Source organism: Ursus americanus, chromosome 29 (genome assembly GCF_024610735.1).
Source record: "Ursus americanus isolate L20-20 chromosome 29, mUrsAme1.1.p, whole genome shotgun sequence".
NCBI lineage: Eukaryota > Metazoa > Chordata > Mammalia > Carnivora > Ursidae > Ursus > Ursus americanus.
The window spans coordinates 12,775,590-12,793,428 of record NC_142155.1 but is presented as its reverse complement, the minus strand read 5'-3'; the positions used below and the strand labels follow the sequence as shown (position 1 = coordinate 12,793,428).

General features: G+C 35.6%; 1 protein-coding gene across 2 annotated transcripts in view; it reads left to right on the top strand.

Annotated features, from left to right (window-relative positions):
* COL19A1 (collagen type XIX alpha 1 chain) overlaps nt 1-17,839 on the top strand; it is a 286,447-nt gene that overhangs the window by 103,183 nt on the left and 165,425 nt on the right. For both annotated transcript variants that reach the window (XM_087856904.1, XM_087856903.1), the window contains exon 13: nt 15,839-15,892. In XM_087856904.1, coding sequence (XP_087713030.1) covers nt 15,839-15,892 — 54 coding nt within the window. The remainder of the gene's footprint in view (nt 1-15,838; nt 15,893-17,839) is intronic.

The window sequence follows — 17,839 nt, the reverse complement described above, 5'->3', positions numbered from 1 at the left end:
TTTCTGCAAAATTGTAAAAATTTCCTTTATTTCAAAAACCTCCCCTAAAAAAAGTCTCTTCTGGGAGTCTTTGAAAGTTTAGGCCATTTTAAAATGCATATTATTAATTTTCTTGAGTTAATAGCCATTATGGTCTAGCAGTGTGTATAATATATATCAAGGGACATCTTAAAAAGCATATTATCATAAAATGCATATTTAAGGACTTTCTACCTTCATAAATTGAATTTAATAGAATGTAACAACTCCAGTGGGCCCATTAGGGTCTTTAGAAAACACAGTTCAGGGCCTTGTTAAAACATATATTCTCTTCATGTTGTATCCTACTTAGGGAGTTTGCTCTAGTAGCCTATAGCTTGAATATGTTTGTCTTGCTTAGTTAAGAAAAATAAAAATAGAAAAGTAAATTTTTTTCAGCAACATAGGAAGAAAGCAAATTTTACAATTAATTACATTGTTTTTGGTTTCAAATGACATACATAGAAGGGTGTCGATTAAGAGTAATAGGTGCCAGTAAAAGTTTTTAGTGACGTAGATTACTATGTCTATATATTTTTAAAAACCTCCTTTTATGTGTCAGAAAGAGTGTGTGAAGGTATATGTGTTTCAGTTTAAGATGAGGTTATTAGTTGTTATCAATGGATATACTTTAATGAAAAACATCCAGTGTAAAATATATCCAGTGTTTTTCATATTATCGTCTGCAGATCGCCTACATCAGAATCATCTGGGTGCTCAAAATGCCTGTTTCTGTGTCCCACCATAAATATACTGGATCGGACGTCTAGACATGTACCTTGGGATTTTTCGTGTTAATCAATTCCCTCAGAAATTCTTGCACAATAAGTAAAATTTGAGAGCAGTGGTTATTTTAATCTATAAACCTAGCCACATAAGGTAGTCAACACCTAGAGTCCTATCTAGACTGAATTCCGCATATACCATCTGACTGAAGAGTGGTTGTTAAAATCCCTTAAACATTCTTCAAGGAATACTTATTCTGAAACCAATCCTTATCTGTACTAACCACTTGGGACTTATTAAAAGCCACCAAGTTTTGTGGCTCTAACTCTGAGTCACTGAATTCTAACTTTTGTAGTAGCAGCTGGGAAATTAATAGAGAGGAGAGATTTGAATGCAATTGTCCATTAGAAGTCCTCTCCACTGCTAAGACTTTGGGCATTTTTAAAAAATCATTTTGACAGCTTGAGATCAAAAGGCACCACGCCAGAGGTGTCCACGCAAGGCCTGTGATGTTCAGCAGTCATAACCAACTTTTATCTACAGCACACCACTGGCTACACCAACACAAAGCACAACAAACCAAAACCCTCTATCGTGTTCTTTCATCCTGTATTCTTCCTCAAAACTGAAAGCATAAACAAACTGGAATTATAGTATTTACTAATAACTCTATCTCTTAAAGTAGTTTCCCCCATTTCCCCCCATTTTAGAAGTACAAACAATAGTCTTTGACCCAGGGAAAATTTGAACTTACCTGAGGCCCAGATACAAGGCTTCTATTGAAGGAAAATTCATTTGCCACTGAGAAGCATCAACTCTGATGGCTGAAATAAGTTTAAAACAAACGTCATGCTGATGGCTTAAAGTCCTTGAAAGAATTGCCTGGTTATTGGTTTCATGAACAGAAAAGTGGTCGTAACACAGAATCATCTAGAGGTGCTTTTACGTGCTTGTGGGGTTTTCTCAAAGAGACAGAAGCATCGCCATTTACATCACAGCCCCTCCATTCACTGGCTTTTAAGACTTGGATCTAACAAAACGCCTCCCAGCTGTGCTTAACTGCCTTGTGGGGTTGGTTCCTGATTGCTGATAAGGATCCCCAGCTGTGCTTTCTTAGGAGCCCTCTGGCTAATATTCCACCTTCTCCTGTAGAGAACCCCTACTGGAATAGAGTTGTTAATACCATAAAAGTGCCTATAAAATCTAGTCAAGTAGTGGGCTTTCTCAGCCCAAGGTTGCAGTAAATGGAAAATGTGAAAAGTCTGAAATGAAGTACGAACATCGAGTTCTGACAGGGGAGGAATAAACTGAGTAAGTAAAAAAGATAATTATTTGGATCCTTAAAGCTTTAAACTAAATAATCTGATTCATCTAGGTTCTGAGAAAGACTCGGAAATGGTTTGCTGTTGACCTTGCTGTAGGAGACAGATCTTTATTTTAGTTTTCAGAGTTTTTAAACTTAAATGAGAAATAATTTAAACGTGCAAAAGTGCAACATTCTTGCAGTTTTCTTTCCCCATTCCTGTAGTTTCATTCCCAATTAACTGCAGCCTTACTTATCAGTGGTTTATAACATTAGAGGCAGGTAAAAACCTCCATGTTATTTCCTCTATTTCTCATACCGGCTAGACCTAACAATTCAGTAGTGAATCCTGACCCTATCACTGTGTGAGTAATATAGGCCAGGAGATAAAGATAGCACAGTCTAAAGTAGGATTGTAGGTCTGAATTATCTGAGAAGGGTCTTCCATCCTCCACCCGTCCTCCACTCCGAGTTTGCTTTTGAGGTTTGGCCTTTCCCTGTTAGTTGGTTCCCAGATAAGACAGTAAGAAAACAAACCATTCTCACTGCTGATAAACAAACACTGTACTGGGATCAGTTGGGGAGATCAAAACACTTCTCATGAAAAGATTCCTAGCATTTCTTATATCTCTTCATGAATCAGACAAGAGAGTTTATTGAGTTCTGTGCTAAATGCCCTGGAGGAATTTTTAAAAAATAGGAAACAACATCCATGTATTAAAAGGTCCTAATACTGCTGGAGATTCAAACCAAACTGCTTGCCCCATTTCCCTTAGCAGTCTTGATTTGTCTTAGTGCTGCTATCACCTCTCAGGAGGATGATTCTCGAATCTGCATCCTGCACCTGAGTTCTTTCCTGGTCCACTTTACCCACTACCTCCTGGACCTATCCTCCCAGATGTCTTCTTTATTCCTCTAGTTCAGTATGTCTAAAGCAAAATCCTTCTTTCCCCTCACATCTGCTTCTCCTCCTGCATTTCATGTTTTCTATTTGTGCTGAGGACATCACTGTCCTCCCAAGCTTTGCCCAGACCCCAAACTTGTCATTTTTGTTAACTCGTTTCTCTTGTCTCTTGCTTCTGTCCCATCTCATATCTCATAGCTGCCCTTCTTTTGTATTCCCAAGTTCAGCCTTCCTTGCTTTTGCCTAGATGGATGGAGTAGCTCCTAACTGAATTCCTGCCTGTAATCTCTCCTCTCCCAATAACGTGTCCTACATGTCCAGTTCCAGTAATCTCCAAATGTACAGTGCCAGTCTTCTGCTCAAAAATAATCGGTGGCTCCCCGATGGCTATAGGAGGATGTCCTGACACCCCTAACTTGCCCTTCACAGTCTTTCACAAGCTAATCTTGTCTGAGTTTCCAACTGCATTTCTCTTGTTCAGAGTCCTGTGTTTTACCCAAAACCAACTAACGTGCTGGTCCTTTTCATTGTGCCTTTACTTTAACCTTTATCTTGTTTTGAAATAACCTTTTCCATTTCTTTTTTTTTTTAAAGATTTTATTTTTATTTATTTGACAGAGATAGAGACAGCCAGCGAGAGAGGGTACACAAGCAGGGGGAGCGGGAGAGGAAGAAGCAGGCTCAAAGCAGAGGAGCCCGATGTGGGGCTCGATCCCATAACACCGGGATTACGCCCTGAGCCGAAGGCAGACGCTTAACCGCTGTGCCACCCAGGCACCCCTCTTCCATTTCTTTTGATCTGGATCTTGCCTAAAACATGCCAATAATTAGCTTGCCAATAATTAAGTTCAGAATTAAATATGCACTAAATTTTAAGAACCTGAGCTCTAGAACGGGACCGCCTGAGTTCAGACCCTGGCTGTGCCATGTATTAGCTGTGTTGAGGTACTTTACCTTGCTCTACATGAATTTCCTCATCTAGAATGTGGGGAATATAGTAGTACCTGACCCTTAGTGCCGTGGTGAGGTGAATGGGTTAAACCTCCGAGAAACAGTATCTCATGCACAGAAGACCTTCTGTAAATGCTAGACATCAGTTGTGAATAAGTAACTTTTGTCTTCATTTCCAGGGTTTTACCTATGAAGAAATTCTTACATAGGTATCAAAAAGTTTAACTAGGAATATGTGTAAATGACATATCTCTGTATTTGTGGAGATGAAAAAATATACTTCACTTATCTTTATGTAAAATAAAGAACCTGTACTCAAGCATAATAAAGAAGTCATTAAGGACAATTTCAACAAACACAAAGTCTACAGAATAGGATAAAGAATCCCCATGTACGTACCAGCTGGCTTCAACTCCTGGCCATTCTCGTTTCAGCTAGACCCCTCCTGTGTTATTTTGAGGCAGTCCCAGACAGCAGATGCTTCATCAGTTCAGTGTGCATCTAAATGACAAGAGCTTTTCTTACATAATCATTATACCATTATCACACTTAAAGTTTGAACAGTAATTTCTTAATGTCATTAGTCACTTGGTATTCAGATTTCCAATAAGATCATGAAAGCCGCAACGTTTCTTTAACAGTTTGTGTTAGTCAGGGTCCAAATAAAGCCCACACATTCCAGTCGGTTGCTGTGCTTTTGAGTGTCTAATAATCTGTAATATTCCTCTCTATCTCCTTGTCATTTTGTTGTTTGTTTTCATTACATTATTTGTTATAGAAACCAAGTTGTTTGTCTTGAAGAATTTTCTAGTCTGGATTTGCTGATTATATTTCCATGGGGTAGTTTAATACATTTCTATCTCCTTTGTGTTTGCTTTCAGTGGTAGTTAGATCAGATTTAGGTATAATGTTTTAGGCAAGACTACTTTATAAGTTCTTCTGTCAGAAGCAATAAAATGTCTGGAAATTTCTGTGATATTTGCAGATATTGGTCATTAATAGCTACATCTATTAATTCATTGAGGGTTGTAAAATATTTTAATTTTATCATTTCCTCCACATTAATTAGCTAGAATATTTTTATAAGGAGGAACCTCCCCTCACCTACTCTCTGATTACCCAGTGGTATGGTTCACAAAGAAAGTCCTGATAAATGCTCGATTCTTTCCATTTTTCAAAATAATGAGTTGACTCTCTAGTATCTTACTATGCTTACAGATCATGTTTTATTTTATTTCTTTTTTAGTATTATGAACCTGTTTAAATCCATTGTAGTTTTCCTTATTGATCCTCAAATTGTCCCGTTGTTTGTCAGCCTCTTCCAATTAACCTCTGAGTCCCCTTGACATAAACCAGGAATCTTTGACTGCTCCCTCTATCTGCTAGAATAATACCTTCCAGGTTTCCTACACATTGTTTATGTCCTAACCATACTTCAAGGTCTAACTTAATTTTCACCTCCAACGTGAAGGCTTTCTAACCACACCTTTTCACCATATTTATCTCACCACCGAACCCCTCTGGGTCTCAATGTCGTGGACTCCTTTGGCAATTATCAGAGGCTGGTCTTCCCCAAATAACAATGCTGAGGCTTCATATGTGTTTGGCATAAGGCTTTACATAGAGTTGTCATGTGATTAATTTGTTTGATTACTTAATACCGCTTTAATTAAGTAGACTTATAATTACATGAATTTTCCTTAGTCAAAGTTCAATAAGTAAAATTAAACCACAAACTTTATAAAATATATCAGCAAAATTGTAAAAGCAAAAATAGTACAGAAAATACCCATATATCCCTTATCTCATAAAGTAGATTACTTGTTTCTTCCCGCCACCTCTCTCTCTCTGTCTTTCTCTCCCCACACAAATATATAAATATATATAATTTATGTATTTTTACATTATATATTTATACATAATATGCATATTCATGGGTTATTTATATAATCATATGCATATATATTTCCTATATGACTTGGGAATAAGTTACTTAAATCATAACACTTTAACCCCCATTCATTATGTATTTTCTAATAGGGATATTCTTATATAACCACAGTACAATTATAGGTTTCATAAGCTTACATCAATTCATTACATATTTTTATCTTAATAAAAATAAGTAACATTTATGGGCAGTTTATAAACATCTTTCACAGAGAGCAGCTCAAAATAATGCTGAGAGATAGGTGATATTATTAGGCCAAGTCGATTGATAAGAAAACTGAAGCTCAGAAAGGTTGTGATTTTACTGATGTTAAATTCTTTGCTCTTTATATCTTGCCAACTCTGAGTGAGACCTCCTAGAAAAGTTTATAGAAGATTAAATGCCAAAACAAGCAAAGAAGAAACCTCTCTGGTCCTTGCATCCTAGTCAGAGAAAGAACAAGTCACTGGACCTCGCAGTTGAGATTTGCCTGTGATAATTGTGGAGTTTCCTCCTAGATCTGTAATTCTCCCTGGATCCCAGGCAGCAGCTGCAACAGACTGAATTGTCTCTCCCGGATGAGAATAAAGTTTCATCTCCCCTCCTCATCAGCAAAATGAAATGAAATGGTGGATTTTGAAAGGGGCCTGAAATACCATTGCAAACATTGCTATAATTCGGAAAATTTTACATTAGTACACAGATGATTTGGCAGTTTTGAGAATTCATTCTAGATGTGGCACAGTTCCAAATCAGCCTGAGAAACTGTCATTTAAAATGCGATTATTTTACTCAAAATTCCTCCTGATGATATTTCACAAGACATTTGTGGGAGACCTAGTACTTGCCTCTGCCTGTATGTGTCTGAGAATGGGCAGACCAGTCAAATGATTTTGAGGAATGGGCCTGTATTAGCCTATCTCACATCCTGCCCATTCTTATGCCCTGCCCATGCTTTTTCCACCTCCTCAGATATCACCTTAGGCCTGGCTTCCCCAAAGAGACATCCTCTTGGTATATCACATTACCCGGGATTTATTTCTGCTATGTTGCCTCCTTCCTTTTTTAAAATCAAATGTTCTCTTTCTCTGACTGACTTATTTCACTTAGCATTATACTCTCGGTCCATCTAGCAGCACATGATTTTACTCATATGTGGAATTTAAGAAACCAGAGGAGCAAAGGGGAAAAAATAGAGAGAGAGAGAGAGAGAGAGAAAGAAACAGACTAATTATAGAGAACAAACTGATGGTAACCAGGGGAGGGGTATCTGGAGGAGTGATGGGTTGAAATAGGTGATGGGGATTAAGGAGGGCACTTGTAGTGATGTATGGAAGTGTTAAATCACTATATTATTCAATTGAAACTAGTATTACATTATATGTTAATGATACTGGAATTAAAATAAAAACTTAAATATAACAAAATTTAAAAGATGAGAGTGGGGAAGAAGCAAATCAGATATCCTCTTTCCACTTCTTTCTCTCCTCAGCTTATCTGAAAATAACTTATGTCTTATTATTTGTCATTCCTAATGTAGTGACCACAATTTTAAGCAAAGCGGGAATGGTGGGTTGTGGCATACCATCTTGCCAGCATGGTACATTAGAACCATTTCAGTGGATGCTTAGTTTGCTCTCACATGTTAGTATCTATAGTACTCATGAAAACAGTTCTTTGGATGTCTCCTTTGTCCCTGTACCACAAAATCAATTCCTGTGAGGCTTCGAAGTTCTGACACTACATTAGCAAACATGAAAGACTACTGCCTAATAGATTTCCCAAAGGTCTCCCTTTCTACAAAAGAGTCTTGAATTCTAGACTCTGTATGAATGTCAGTTGGGTGGCTTTCCAGCCAGCAATTATCCCAGTTAACTGAGTAGACAAGACTAGGGAAACTTAATAGTGGATGACTTGGACTTACGTATAACCATCTGTTTGTTTAACTAGAATTATGCCATAGGTTAGTTAACAAATCAAAGATAAGATCACTTGGTATTTTGAGCTCTGAAGATCTTCTAAATTCTTTCATTATACTAACGTTTTTATGCTTAAAATTATTCTAAGTAATGGACAGTAACATGATCTTGGAAATTGTTTGTGATACATCAGTGAGAGTATTTCTTAAAAGAGGATCTTCTCTTCATATATGAAATTTGAACCAAATTAAACTTATAATCTGTAATTATTAATCTGCCTGCATTTTTAGTTGCTAAAGGAAATTGATATAAGCTGATTCTGTAGAAGTTATTTTGTTAGATTAAGTTTTTCTCCCCCTTGGAGGGAGAACTTAATTAGGCTTATATCACAAATGCAATTAGGTGAGTATTCTTGACTTTAATCCATTTAGGTAAAAGAATTTTGAGCAATTTGTGACATAAATACATTTATCAAGACAGTCTCTTTGAGACTTTAAAAGCAGGGGCATTGATCTCAACACAAAGTTGTCTCAGCCTTTATCTCTGTTCATCCTAATGGCCTTATGAAGTGTGACTTTAAAAGAATCTGGGTAAATGCACCTACATATAAATTCTTTTATCTCCAGCAGTGCAATGATACTAATTAGGTCGGTTTAGAAGTTATTTGCTTCTATCAGTTAAAAATTCAAGAGGTCAATATGGCAAAGATTCACACAGCTGTAGAGACAGATGTGTGATTAGACTCAAACCTCCTGTTTCCAAGCACCAGACTCTGTTCACTAGATCACAGTTAGAACCTTAAGCTCTGGCGTGGCAGTTTTTGAAAATCTATCATGTTTCTCAGTCTATATTTAGCTTCCAGAAACATAATCAGTTAGGCGCTTCTGTGTCATTATGGTCATCAATAACAACAACAAAACATTAAATTAATATGTATTATGAGATATATTAAGGTGATAAATCTTAATTACAGATATCCTTTAAGTTAGAAAAGGATTTTTTATTTAGAAATGTTCTGTTTTATAACTTCTTTTCATTAGTTAATCTATATATGTGATTAGTAGTATACTATATATGTATTTTTTTAAATTTTCAAATTTACAACATTTAGGCAAAGGGGATTAGCTTAAAATGTTATTCCTTAATTTATTGATTCTTAATAGTAAATAGAAAACAAGACATTTTAATGGTTTAAAGTACTGAAAAACTATATCATAAATGTATGTGAAACTTTTAAAACTTTATAATTTACAAAAGAAATGTGTTTCAGTTGTTTCTAATCTATATCAAGTAGATATACTTTCATACCAATAGCTCAGAGAATGACACAAATCAGATAGTCTCTAAACTTAAAGTTTGCACTGATTATATATATATATATATATATATATATATATATATATCACATATATAACATAAAATACATATATCAGATAGAAGGATAACTGGTAAACTATATGCATATATAGGAGAAATCTAAATAATCCCAACAAAAGGAAAAATAAAGAACAAAGAAGATGAGAAAGGCTGTAACAATCAATGCATTCTCCACCCCACCTACTGATTGATCAGGAAAGGATAGAAGCCCTATGCATTTGAGGTGCTAGAATACTTCTATCCAAACCACTGGATGATGACAAGCTATTTAGACATGAGAGTGATCCTAAGGAATCCAGTTAATATCCAGTTTATGTCCACTTTATGTGAGTCCAGTAGGAGGGGAGAGAGATAAACAAGGCAGAAACAAGAGCCAAAAACTTCCCAAGTTTGAAGAAAAATATTAATGTAAGATCCAAAGAGTTCAATAGAACTCAGATAGGATAAACATAAAGAGAACCACATCTAGACACATTGTAGTCAAACTGCTGGAAACCAAAGACAAATAGTAAATTTTGAAACATCAGGAGAAAAACAATTCATCATTGTGCATGGAACCACAATGAGAACAATGGCTAATGTCTCTTCAGAAACAGTGAAGAACAGAAGGCAATTGAATGACATACTCAAAAAGAAATTGTCAATTAAGAACTCTATATCCAGGGGCGCCTGGGTGGCACAGCGGTTAAGCGTCTGCCTTCGGCTCAGGGCGTGATCCCGGCGTTATGGGATCGAGCCCCACATCAGGCTCCTCCGCTATGAGCCTGCTTCTTCCTCTCCCACTCCCCCTGCTTGTGTTCCCTCTCTCACTGGCTGTCTCTATCTCTGTCGAATAAATAAAATCTTTAAAAAAAAAAAAAAAAAAAGAACTCTATATCCAGGGAAACTATCTTTCACATATGAAGGCAAAAATAAAGACATTTCCAGATAACAAAAAATGACGTGAGTTCTTTGCTAACAGACATGACCTACATGAGTTTCTAAAAGTGTTTCAGGCTGAAAATCCATAGGAAAGAATGAAAAGCACTGGAAATCGTAAATATATGCGTCAGTGTAAAAAACTCTGATAGATATTCATATATAGATGTATAATATACAGATTATTATTCTCTTAATTTCTTTAAAAGCCTATTTTTAAAGCAAAACTTTAACACTGTACTGTTATGTTTATAATATATGGCTATAATATACATCATATATAATGTGTATGTCAGCAGTAGTACACAGAAAGGGGAAAGAAATGGAGCTAAATTGGAGCAAAGTTGCCATAGTTTACTGAAATTAAGTTGATGTTAACTGGAATAGATTGTGATAAGTTAAAGATGCATATTGTAAATGCTAGGGCAATTACTTCTTAAAAATCTTTAAAAAAAAAAAAACCCTAAATACTCATAAGAGAAAACTAAAATAGTATGGTAAAAATATCTTTTGAATAAAACAAAGGCAGTAAAGAAAGAATGAAGGAATGAAAAAGATATGAGACATATAGAAATCATATAACAAAGTAGAAACTTCTGTCTAACCTAATGTTACAAAGGATTTCTTCTTTGTTTTACAATTTTTTAGTTTTGCATTTTACATTTGAGTCTAAAATCCACCCAAGTTAATTTTCATGTAGAGTGATGTATGGACCAAAGTTCATTTTTACATCGATATCCATCATACCAAAAATTACGTGAAGTGTGATCTTAAAGTCATATGGAAATTCAAATGACCTGGTATAGCCAAAACAACTCTGAAAAACAAACAGCCAAACAAAACCTGAAGGCTAATATTGCCTGATTTCAACATTTATCACAAGCTATCAAGAAATTCTTAGTGTTCACATAAGGATAGACAGATAGATGCATGGAAAAGAATACAGTCCAGAAATAACTCCCCATATACATGACAACTTATTGTCAAGAGAGGTTCAAAAACAACTCAGCAGATAATGTATACTGTTTTTCAACAAAACTCCTGAAACAATTAGATATTCATGTAAAAAAATAATTTTGATCCATATCTCCCACATTATCCATAACATTTACATTTGTCTACTTATAACTAAATTTATTTGTAAACTCAGATATGACACTGAAAGGAGAATTCATAAAAGAAAAAGTTGATGAATGAGATTATCAAGTCCCTATGAGATCAAAGTAACTGAGCAAATAACTTCAGATAATAGAAAGGGTTCTTTGACCCTACGAAAGTCACCTATATCCTCTGAGTTGGTGATTTATCATCAATAAATGGGGATGAGAATACCCACCTTGTAAGGTTATTGCTAGAATTAAAATGAGCCCTTACTATTATAGCACTTGGCACAGAGTCTGGCATATAGTAAGGTGTATAGAACAGAAGCTAGTATATTACTGATAGTATCTATTGAAGTATTAGTAATGTTAATATCTACCTGCATTGTCGATAATAATGGACTAATTCAAACTCTGTAAAAGGGTTTCATTACTTACCTAATGTAGTATTTTGGATACCAAAGCACTACAGTTCTGTTTGGAAGAACATTAACTTTTAGCATAGTTTTGAAATTAGTTTCACCAAAGAATGGGTATTAGAAAAATCTTAAATGTAATCTAATTTCCATTTATCTTCTTTCCTTTGGTTGGGATTGTATTTAAGTTCGTATCAGACCAGAATGATTTATTGTATTTTTAAAGAAACCTCTAGAGATGTTCTATTGGCTTTGTTTTTTTAATCCTTTTTGCTTTTGAACTTACCCAAACACTGGGAAACAATCTGAATGCATTTACTTTCTAACAGTCTCTGATGTCAAATCAATTTTCTTTAATTCTAGCTTAAATCTTTAATGTTGTAGTTTTGTTTTTACTCATATTCTTCTCAATGGAGAAAAAGAGAACAGCTGGTTGCTATTGTCAAATTTCTTTTGTTTGGGATTTATTAAGTATGCGTCTCTTGAATATCTTTCTTTTTCCTGTCTGCATACACAACTCCCAACTGGTTTTTTTGGAGGATGGTAGAATTTGTAATTGTGAGGCCTTAGAACTCACCTAGCACTAACATAAAACCTGATGAATTGATACCAGTTAAAATATTGTCATCTAGCATTTCTTATGCTCAGTTACCAGTTGCATATTATTCTTTTTCTTATAAATGATAAAAACTCTTTGCATAGTAATGATGTTAACTACTAAGCCACCATATGATACTTTTCCCCATCTTGTCATTTGCCTTTTAGGTTAGTTTATGATATTTTTGCCTTACAAGTTTATAATTAATATTTTGTCAAATATATTTTTCCTATTATCAGTTTCTTCTTTCGGTTCTGCACTTAGAGTCACCTTCCTCATCATGAGCTCTGAGCTATGTTCACTTATATTTCTTTCTGTTCCTTTAATATTTTTATTTTTAATTGTAACCCACCCAGAATTAGCTTCAGTGCAGGATTGCACATTTATTCCTAATGAGGTTCATGTTGCTTATTGTAGCATATTGTTTCAGTCTGTTGTAACATTCCATATCATGAATCTGTTGCATATATAATGATAGTGTGTAATATATCAGTTGTTCTCAACCCGAGGCAATTTTACCTTCTATGGATAATTTGACACTATCAAGAGACATTTTTATTTGTCAGGACTGAGGGTAGACAGGATAGGGCAGAGACTGACAACTGGCCCCTAGTGAGTAGAAGCCAGGGATGAGGTTAAGTATCCTACAGTGTACAGGATAGCTTTCATAACTAAGAATTGTCAATAATGTCAAGATGCAGAGACCTAAATAGGTGAGGGAGAGGGAGAAATCCATTGGGTACCATTCTTCTCCCAGTTATATACTCACCAGTAGTAGTGTTGCCTGGGCCGTATTTCTGTTTCCTACTCTGAGGGACACAGGAAGAGACTTTGCCTCCCCCTTTGCAGAAATCCAGATATGCACTGCATTTTTTATTGTCCCTGGACTGTTTCAAAAACAAATGAGCTGAGAAGTTTTAGAGCACAGATCCCGGAGCCGCGCTGCCCGGCTGAAGCAGGTTCTGCCGCTTACTTGTGTGACCTCGAGACTTAGGTAACCTCTCCGTCTTCAGTTTCCTCATCTGTAAAATGAGAGTAATAGTCCTATCCTTGTCCTGGATTGTCACAGAATTACAAGATGCTTAAAGCAATGCTTGCCATGTAGGAAACATTATAGGATTTGGTAACAATGATAGTAAAGTAAATGGCTTGGTTTTTGTGAACCTTGTTTGATCACTGTGACCTGTACTTGCTTTTTATATGATTCTACTTTTTTTTTTTTAAAGATTTTATTTATTTAACAGAGAGAGAGACAGCCAGAGAGAGGGGGAACACAAGCAAGGGGAGTGGGAGAGGAAGAGGCAGGCTCCCAGCAGAGGAGCCTGATGTGGGGCTCGATCCCAGAACGCTGGAATCACGCCCTGAGCCGAAGGCAGACGCTTAACGACTGAGCCACCCAGGCGCCCCTATTCTACTTTTTAAAATCCGTTGCAGATTTTTGCCAGTGATCAAATTGAAGCAGCATGTTTCTTCTTTAGCCTTCTGCCACATCTCTTTTCCTCTTGCCATGCAGCATAAACTCCATCAGATTATCAACTCTGTTCTCTCTATAGGTATTATTTAACTTTTATAGGTATTATTTAACTTACCATAGTTGGGCTTGCAGATTTCCTTATAGGCACATATTTCTTTGCTATAAAGTTGTTTACTTTTTCCTCCTGTGAGAACCGTTAATTTTGAATAAAGATTATAGTCATTTTTAGTTATGTTCTGAAAGTTAATGATGATATATCCATGGAATTAGATTTGTCTCCTTGTGCCCAAAATTTCAATTCATTCTGTTAACGTTGCTGAGCACATTTTGTGTCACCACGTAGACACCATGTTGTTTCTTATCCCCCCTACTAGATAGGTATTTTCATCTGTGTATTTCTGAGCCTCTTAATTCTTATTTTGTTTTCTGTCATATATGACATCTTCTGAAACAGCACTGTTCAGTGGAATTTTCTGTAATGATAGAAGTGTTCTAATCTGCACAGTCCAATAGTGTAGGCACCACTGAGCACTTGAAATGTGGCCAGGGCAACTGAAGAACTGAGTTTTATATTTTATTTAATCTTAATTAATTTAAATGTAAAGAGCCACATGTGGTTAGTGCCTACCACATTGAACGGCACAGGCCTAGGGTATTTCCTCATCCTTCCATTTTCAGTTTAAAATTTTCAGCTTTATTCTAACCTGACCCTATTTCACTGAGTGTGTTTATATATACTTTTCTTTATCCTACATATTGTATGTATTTATATTCCAGTAATCAAGTTATTTTTACTTCATATCCTGTGTTTTCAATAGTGTAATAATACACTATAATTACACAATAGTGTAATAATACGATTTCAGTATTGTAATAATACATAGTCTTGGATGAATACATAGTCTTAGATGTAATCATACATAGTCTTCCAGTGTATAATGTATTTTTCTCATAAAGTCAGATGCTTGCTTTTCTTTAAGTATTTTTTTTGCATATAAAAATAAGAGTGTTCATTGTTAGAAAAAAATGAAGGAAGAGGTACAACAGAATAAAGAAGAGGATAAAATCATCCTAGCAGTACAAAGCATAGATTACTATAAATACTACTACATACACACATACACACACACTGGGTTACATGATAGACCTGGCAACTTGGATGAGTTCTTTATATGCATAATATATTCTTTTATTTTTAGACATTTTTACTGATTTTACAGTTAATATATATTTATTGTTTTAAAAAATTGAAAAAGAAGAACATAGTGAAGGGGAAAAAAATCACCCATAATCACAGAACCCATAGATTAACCACTTCTACTGTTCTGGTTTGTTTTCTTCCAGTATTGTTTCTAAGACCCATAGTAGGTGGATACATAAGTTGGTAGGCAGTAGGTAGGTAGATGCATAGGTAAAAAGGTATTCAATTGTTTTTGAATTATGCTACACATGTGCAGCATTTGCCAATAAAAGTATAGATCTTTCAGATGATAATCAAACAAAAATATATGTCACTGTGGGAATGTATCATAAACAATTGGTATAAATGGTCATTTTGAACATTTGTAACTTTAAAGTAATAAAAATAGGTATTTGCTAACATTTATTCATTGAATTTGTCAATCCCTTAATTGTATCTTGCTTTTTACATTGTAAAAATTTTCCTGTAGTATAAAGTAAAATTCATAAACATGATTTTAATGGTTGTATTATATTCCATTGTATCTATATACCATAATTTAATCGGTTCCTGATTATTGGACATTTAGGATGTTTCTCTTTTTTATTGCTATAAATAACATTGTACTCTACAATTTAGTGCCTAAAACTTTTCATCTCTGATAATTTCCCTAGGATACATCCTTAGAAGCAGAATTACTGGGCCAAATTAAATGAACAGATTTAAGACTCTTGATATATATTGCCAAATTGCCCTCCAGAAAGTTCTTTGTTGCTTATAGAAGAAAATAAATAATCCTTGTTCTATTTCTACCCTTAAATCATTTTTATACAGCTTTTCTTTGAACCTTTAAACTTCTCTTTGGTTTTAGGACTCAGAATTGTTTTTAATAAATGTTTCTTTCAAAGGATTAGCAAAGTAATCACATTGTTACAAATGCCCTGACAATGTAACTCTCTTGTTTTTTCTTAGTAAAGGTTCTCAGGCTATAACATTTTTCATTGTATAAATTGTTTCTTTCTAGGGGGAACGAGGAGAAAAAGGAGATCCAGGTCTGGCTGGCATTAATGGACAAAATGTAAGCCTAACTTTTTTTTTCTAATATTCTGTTTATATTTTGCCAGGGAAATATTTTGACTGTCTGAGGGTATTAAGACTTTACTAACCATGATAGAACTAGTCACAATCAAGGCAAATTCAAGAATCAAGGCAGTTTTTTTCATGGCTCCATGTTTTTAATGTCATTATGGGTCATTCCTTGGGTTTACATATTTCATATTGTGTCATCCTTAACAGCACTTTCTTTTTTGTTGTTTCTGGTTTGCATTTTCTCTGGTCTTCCTCTATCTTTTTTCTTCTTACATACATTCTCATGTGGTCTGTTTTCTTACCCAGAGTCGCTCTTCCTCTTATACCAAAGTTCCATCTACTGAAGGGTCTGCATGGGTGGGATTGCAATGATGAGAAGAAGGGGAGAAGGGGAGGGCAGAGTTGTATTTCTGTGTTTGTATAGTCAACCTTTAGGAACTATGTTCCTATAGTTAAACCTATAGTCAACACTGGGTTGAGGTTCTGACCCCTCACAGCTTTACTTTCTTGTTACTTCTGGAGAAGCCCCATTTATATATTTAATATGACCCTCATTCTTATTCCTTTCCCCTTTGAAGTGATTTTTCTCTATGAGAGGACGGGAACTGGTACCTAGGGCTTGTAGCTGGAGGAATCTCTGCATCTTCTCTAGCTTTTCACAATGCATCAAGACATGGGATGTCACAACTGTTGGCACCTTCACTTAAACAGAGCATCTGATTCACCTCCCTTCCCCACCAGTGGAGGTACTTGGTATCATAGTAAAAGTTCTGGAGTGGAAAGCCAGAGGCCACCGTGTCCCAGTTCTGTCACTAGCTAAGAAAATCACTTCTACATATGTAAAGGATGGGCTTAGAGTAGAGTCTAAGGTCCCCATCACTATGATGTCCTGTAATTTTATATGAAGAGATTATTAAGATTACAAACTTAAAAGTATGATGGAAGTTGAAGCATCCATTTGGGTTTTTGGAATTCCTGCTGCATGTGAGAAGATGAAGGAATAACAAAGCAGAATACAGCTGTAGCCAGAGTGTGGAAGGTGCTGTACACACGGATGTTTGCCCTCCTTCCTCGGAACCGAGGGGAGACATCCTCCGAGCTGTGTTTCAATGAAAATTAGTTTGACCGTGTGTTCTATGAAATGGATAAAATTTGGGCCTTTGCCTATGTTTTGTTTTTTCTATTATGCTCTTCATGAGAGCAAAGACCATTTCTTGGAATCCCTAGTACTTAGTAAATATTTTCAGAGTAAGTTCCCAATAATTATTTGCCAAGTTTTAATTTCAAAAATGGAGAAAGTATTATAATAGTCTAAAATATAAATAATTGGAGCCCAAAGTAGGATAATAGAGATGGGAGGGAGTACGTAGACAGTGATATTACAGTGGCAAAATATGTGCAGTTTGGCACTTGATAGTATTAAAAACTCAAAAATAGCTCCAAGATTTTGACCATGCATTATGGGAAGGATGTTATTTCATGAAAAATGGAGGAGGGTTGAAGGAAATTAATGATAGTGTTACAAAAGAAAACCAAGCTGCATGTATGTGGGCTCCCTGAGATAGAGAAACAAAACAGATTTTTAGAAGTTGATTAGGATGACATTGGAGGGGCCCCTGCGTGGCTCAGTCATCTAAGCATCTGCCTTCGCTCAGGTCATAATCCCGGAGTCCTGGGATCGAGCCCTGCTTCATCGTCAGCTCCCTGCTCAGCAGGAGAATCTGCTCCTTCCTCTCTCTGCTCCTCTCCTCCACTCCTGCTCTCTCTCGCTTTCTCTCTCTCTCTCAAATAAATAAATAATCTAAAAAAAAAAGATAACATTGGAATTGAAATAGAGAGGGGTTTATCCAAACACCTGAATAAAACTGGAAATGTGAGGGGTTGGACTCTGAAATCTATTTACATTAACTTAGAGATTTGGAAATTTTTCTTATGG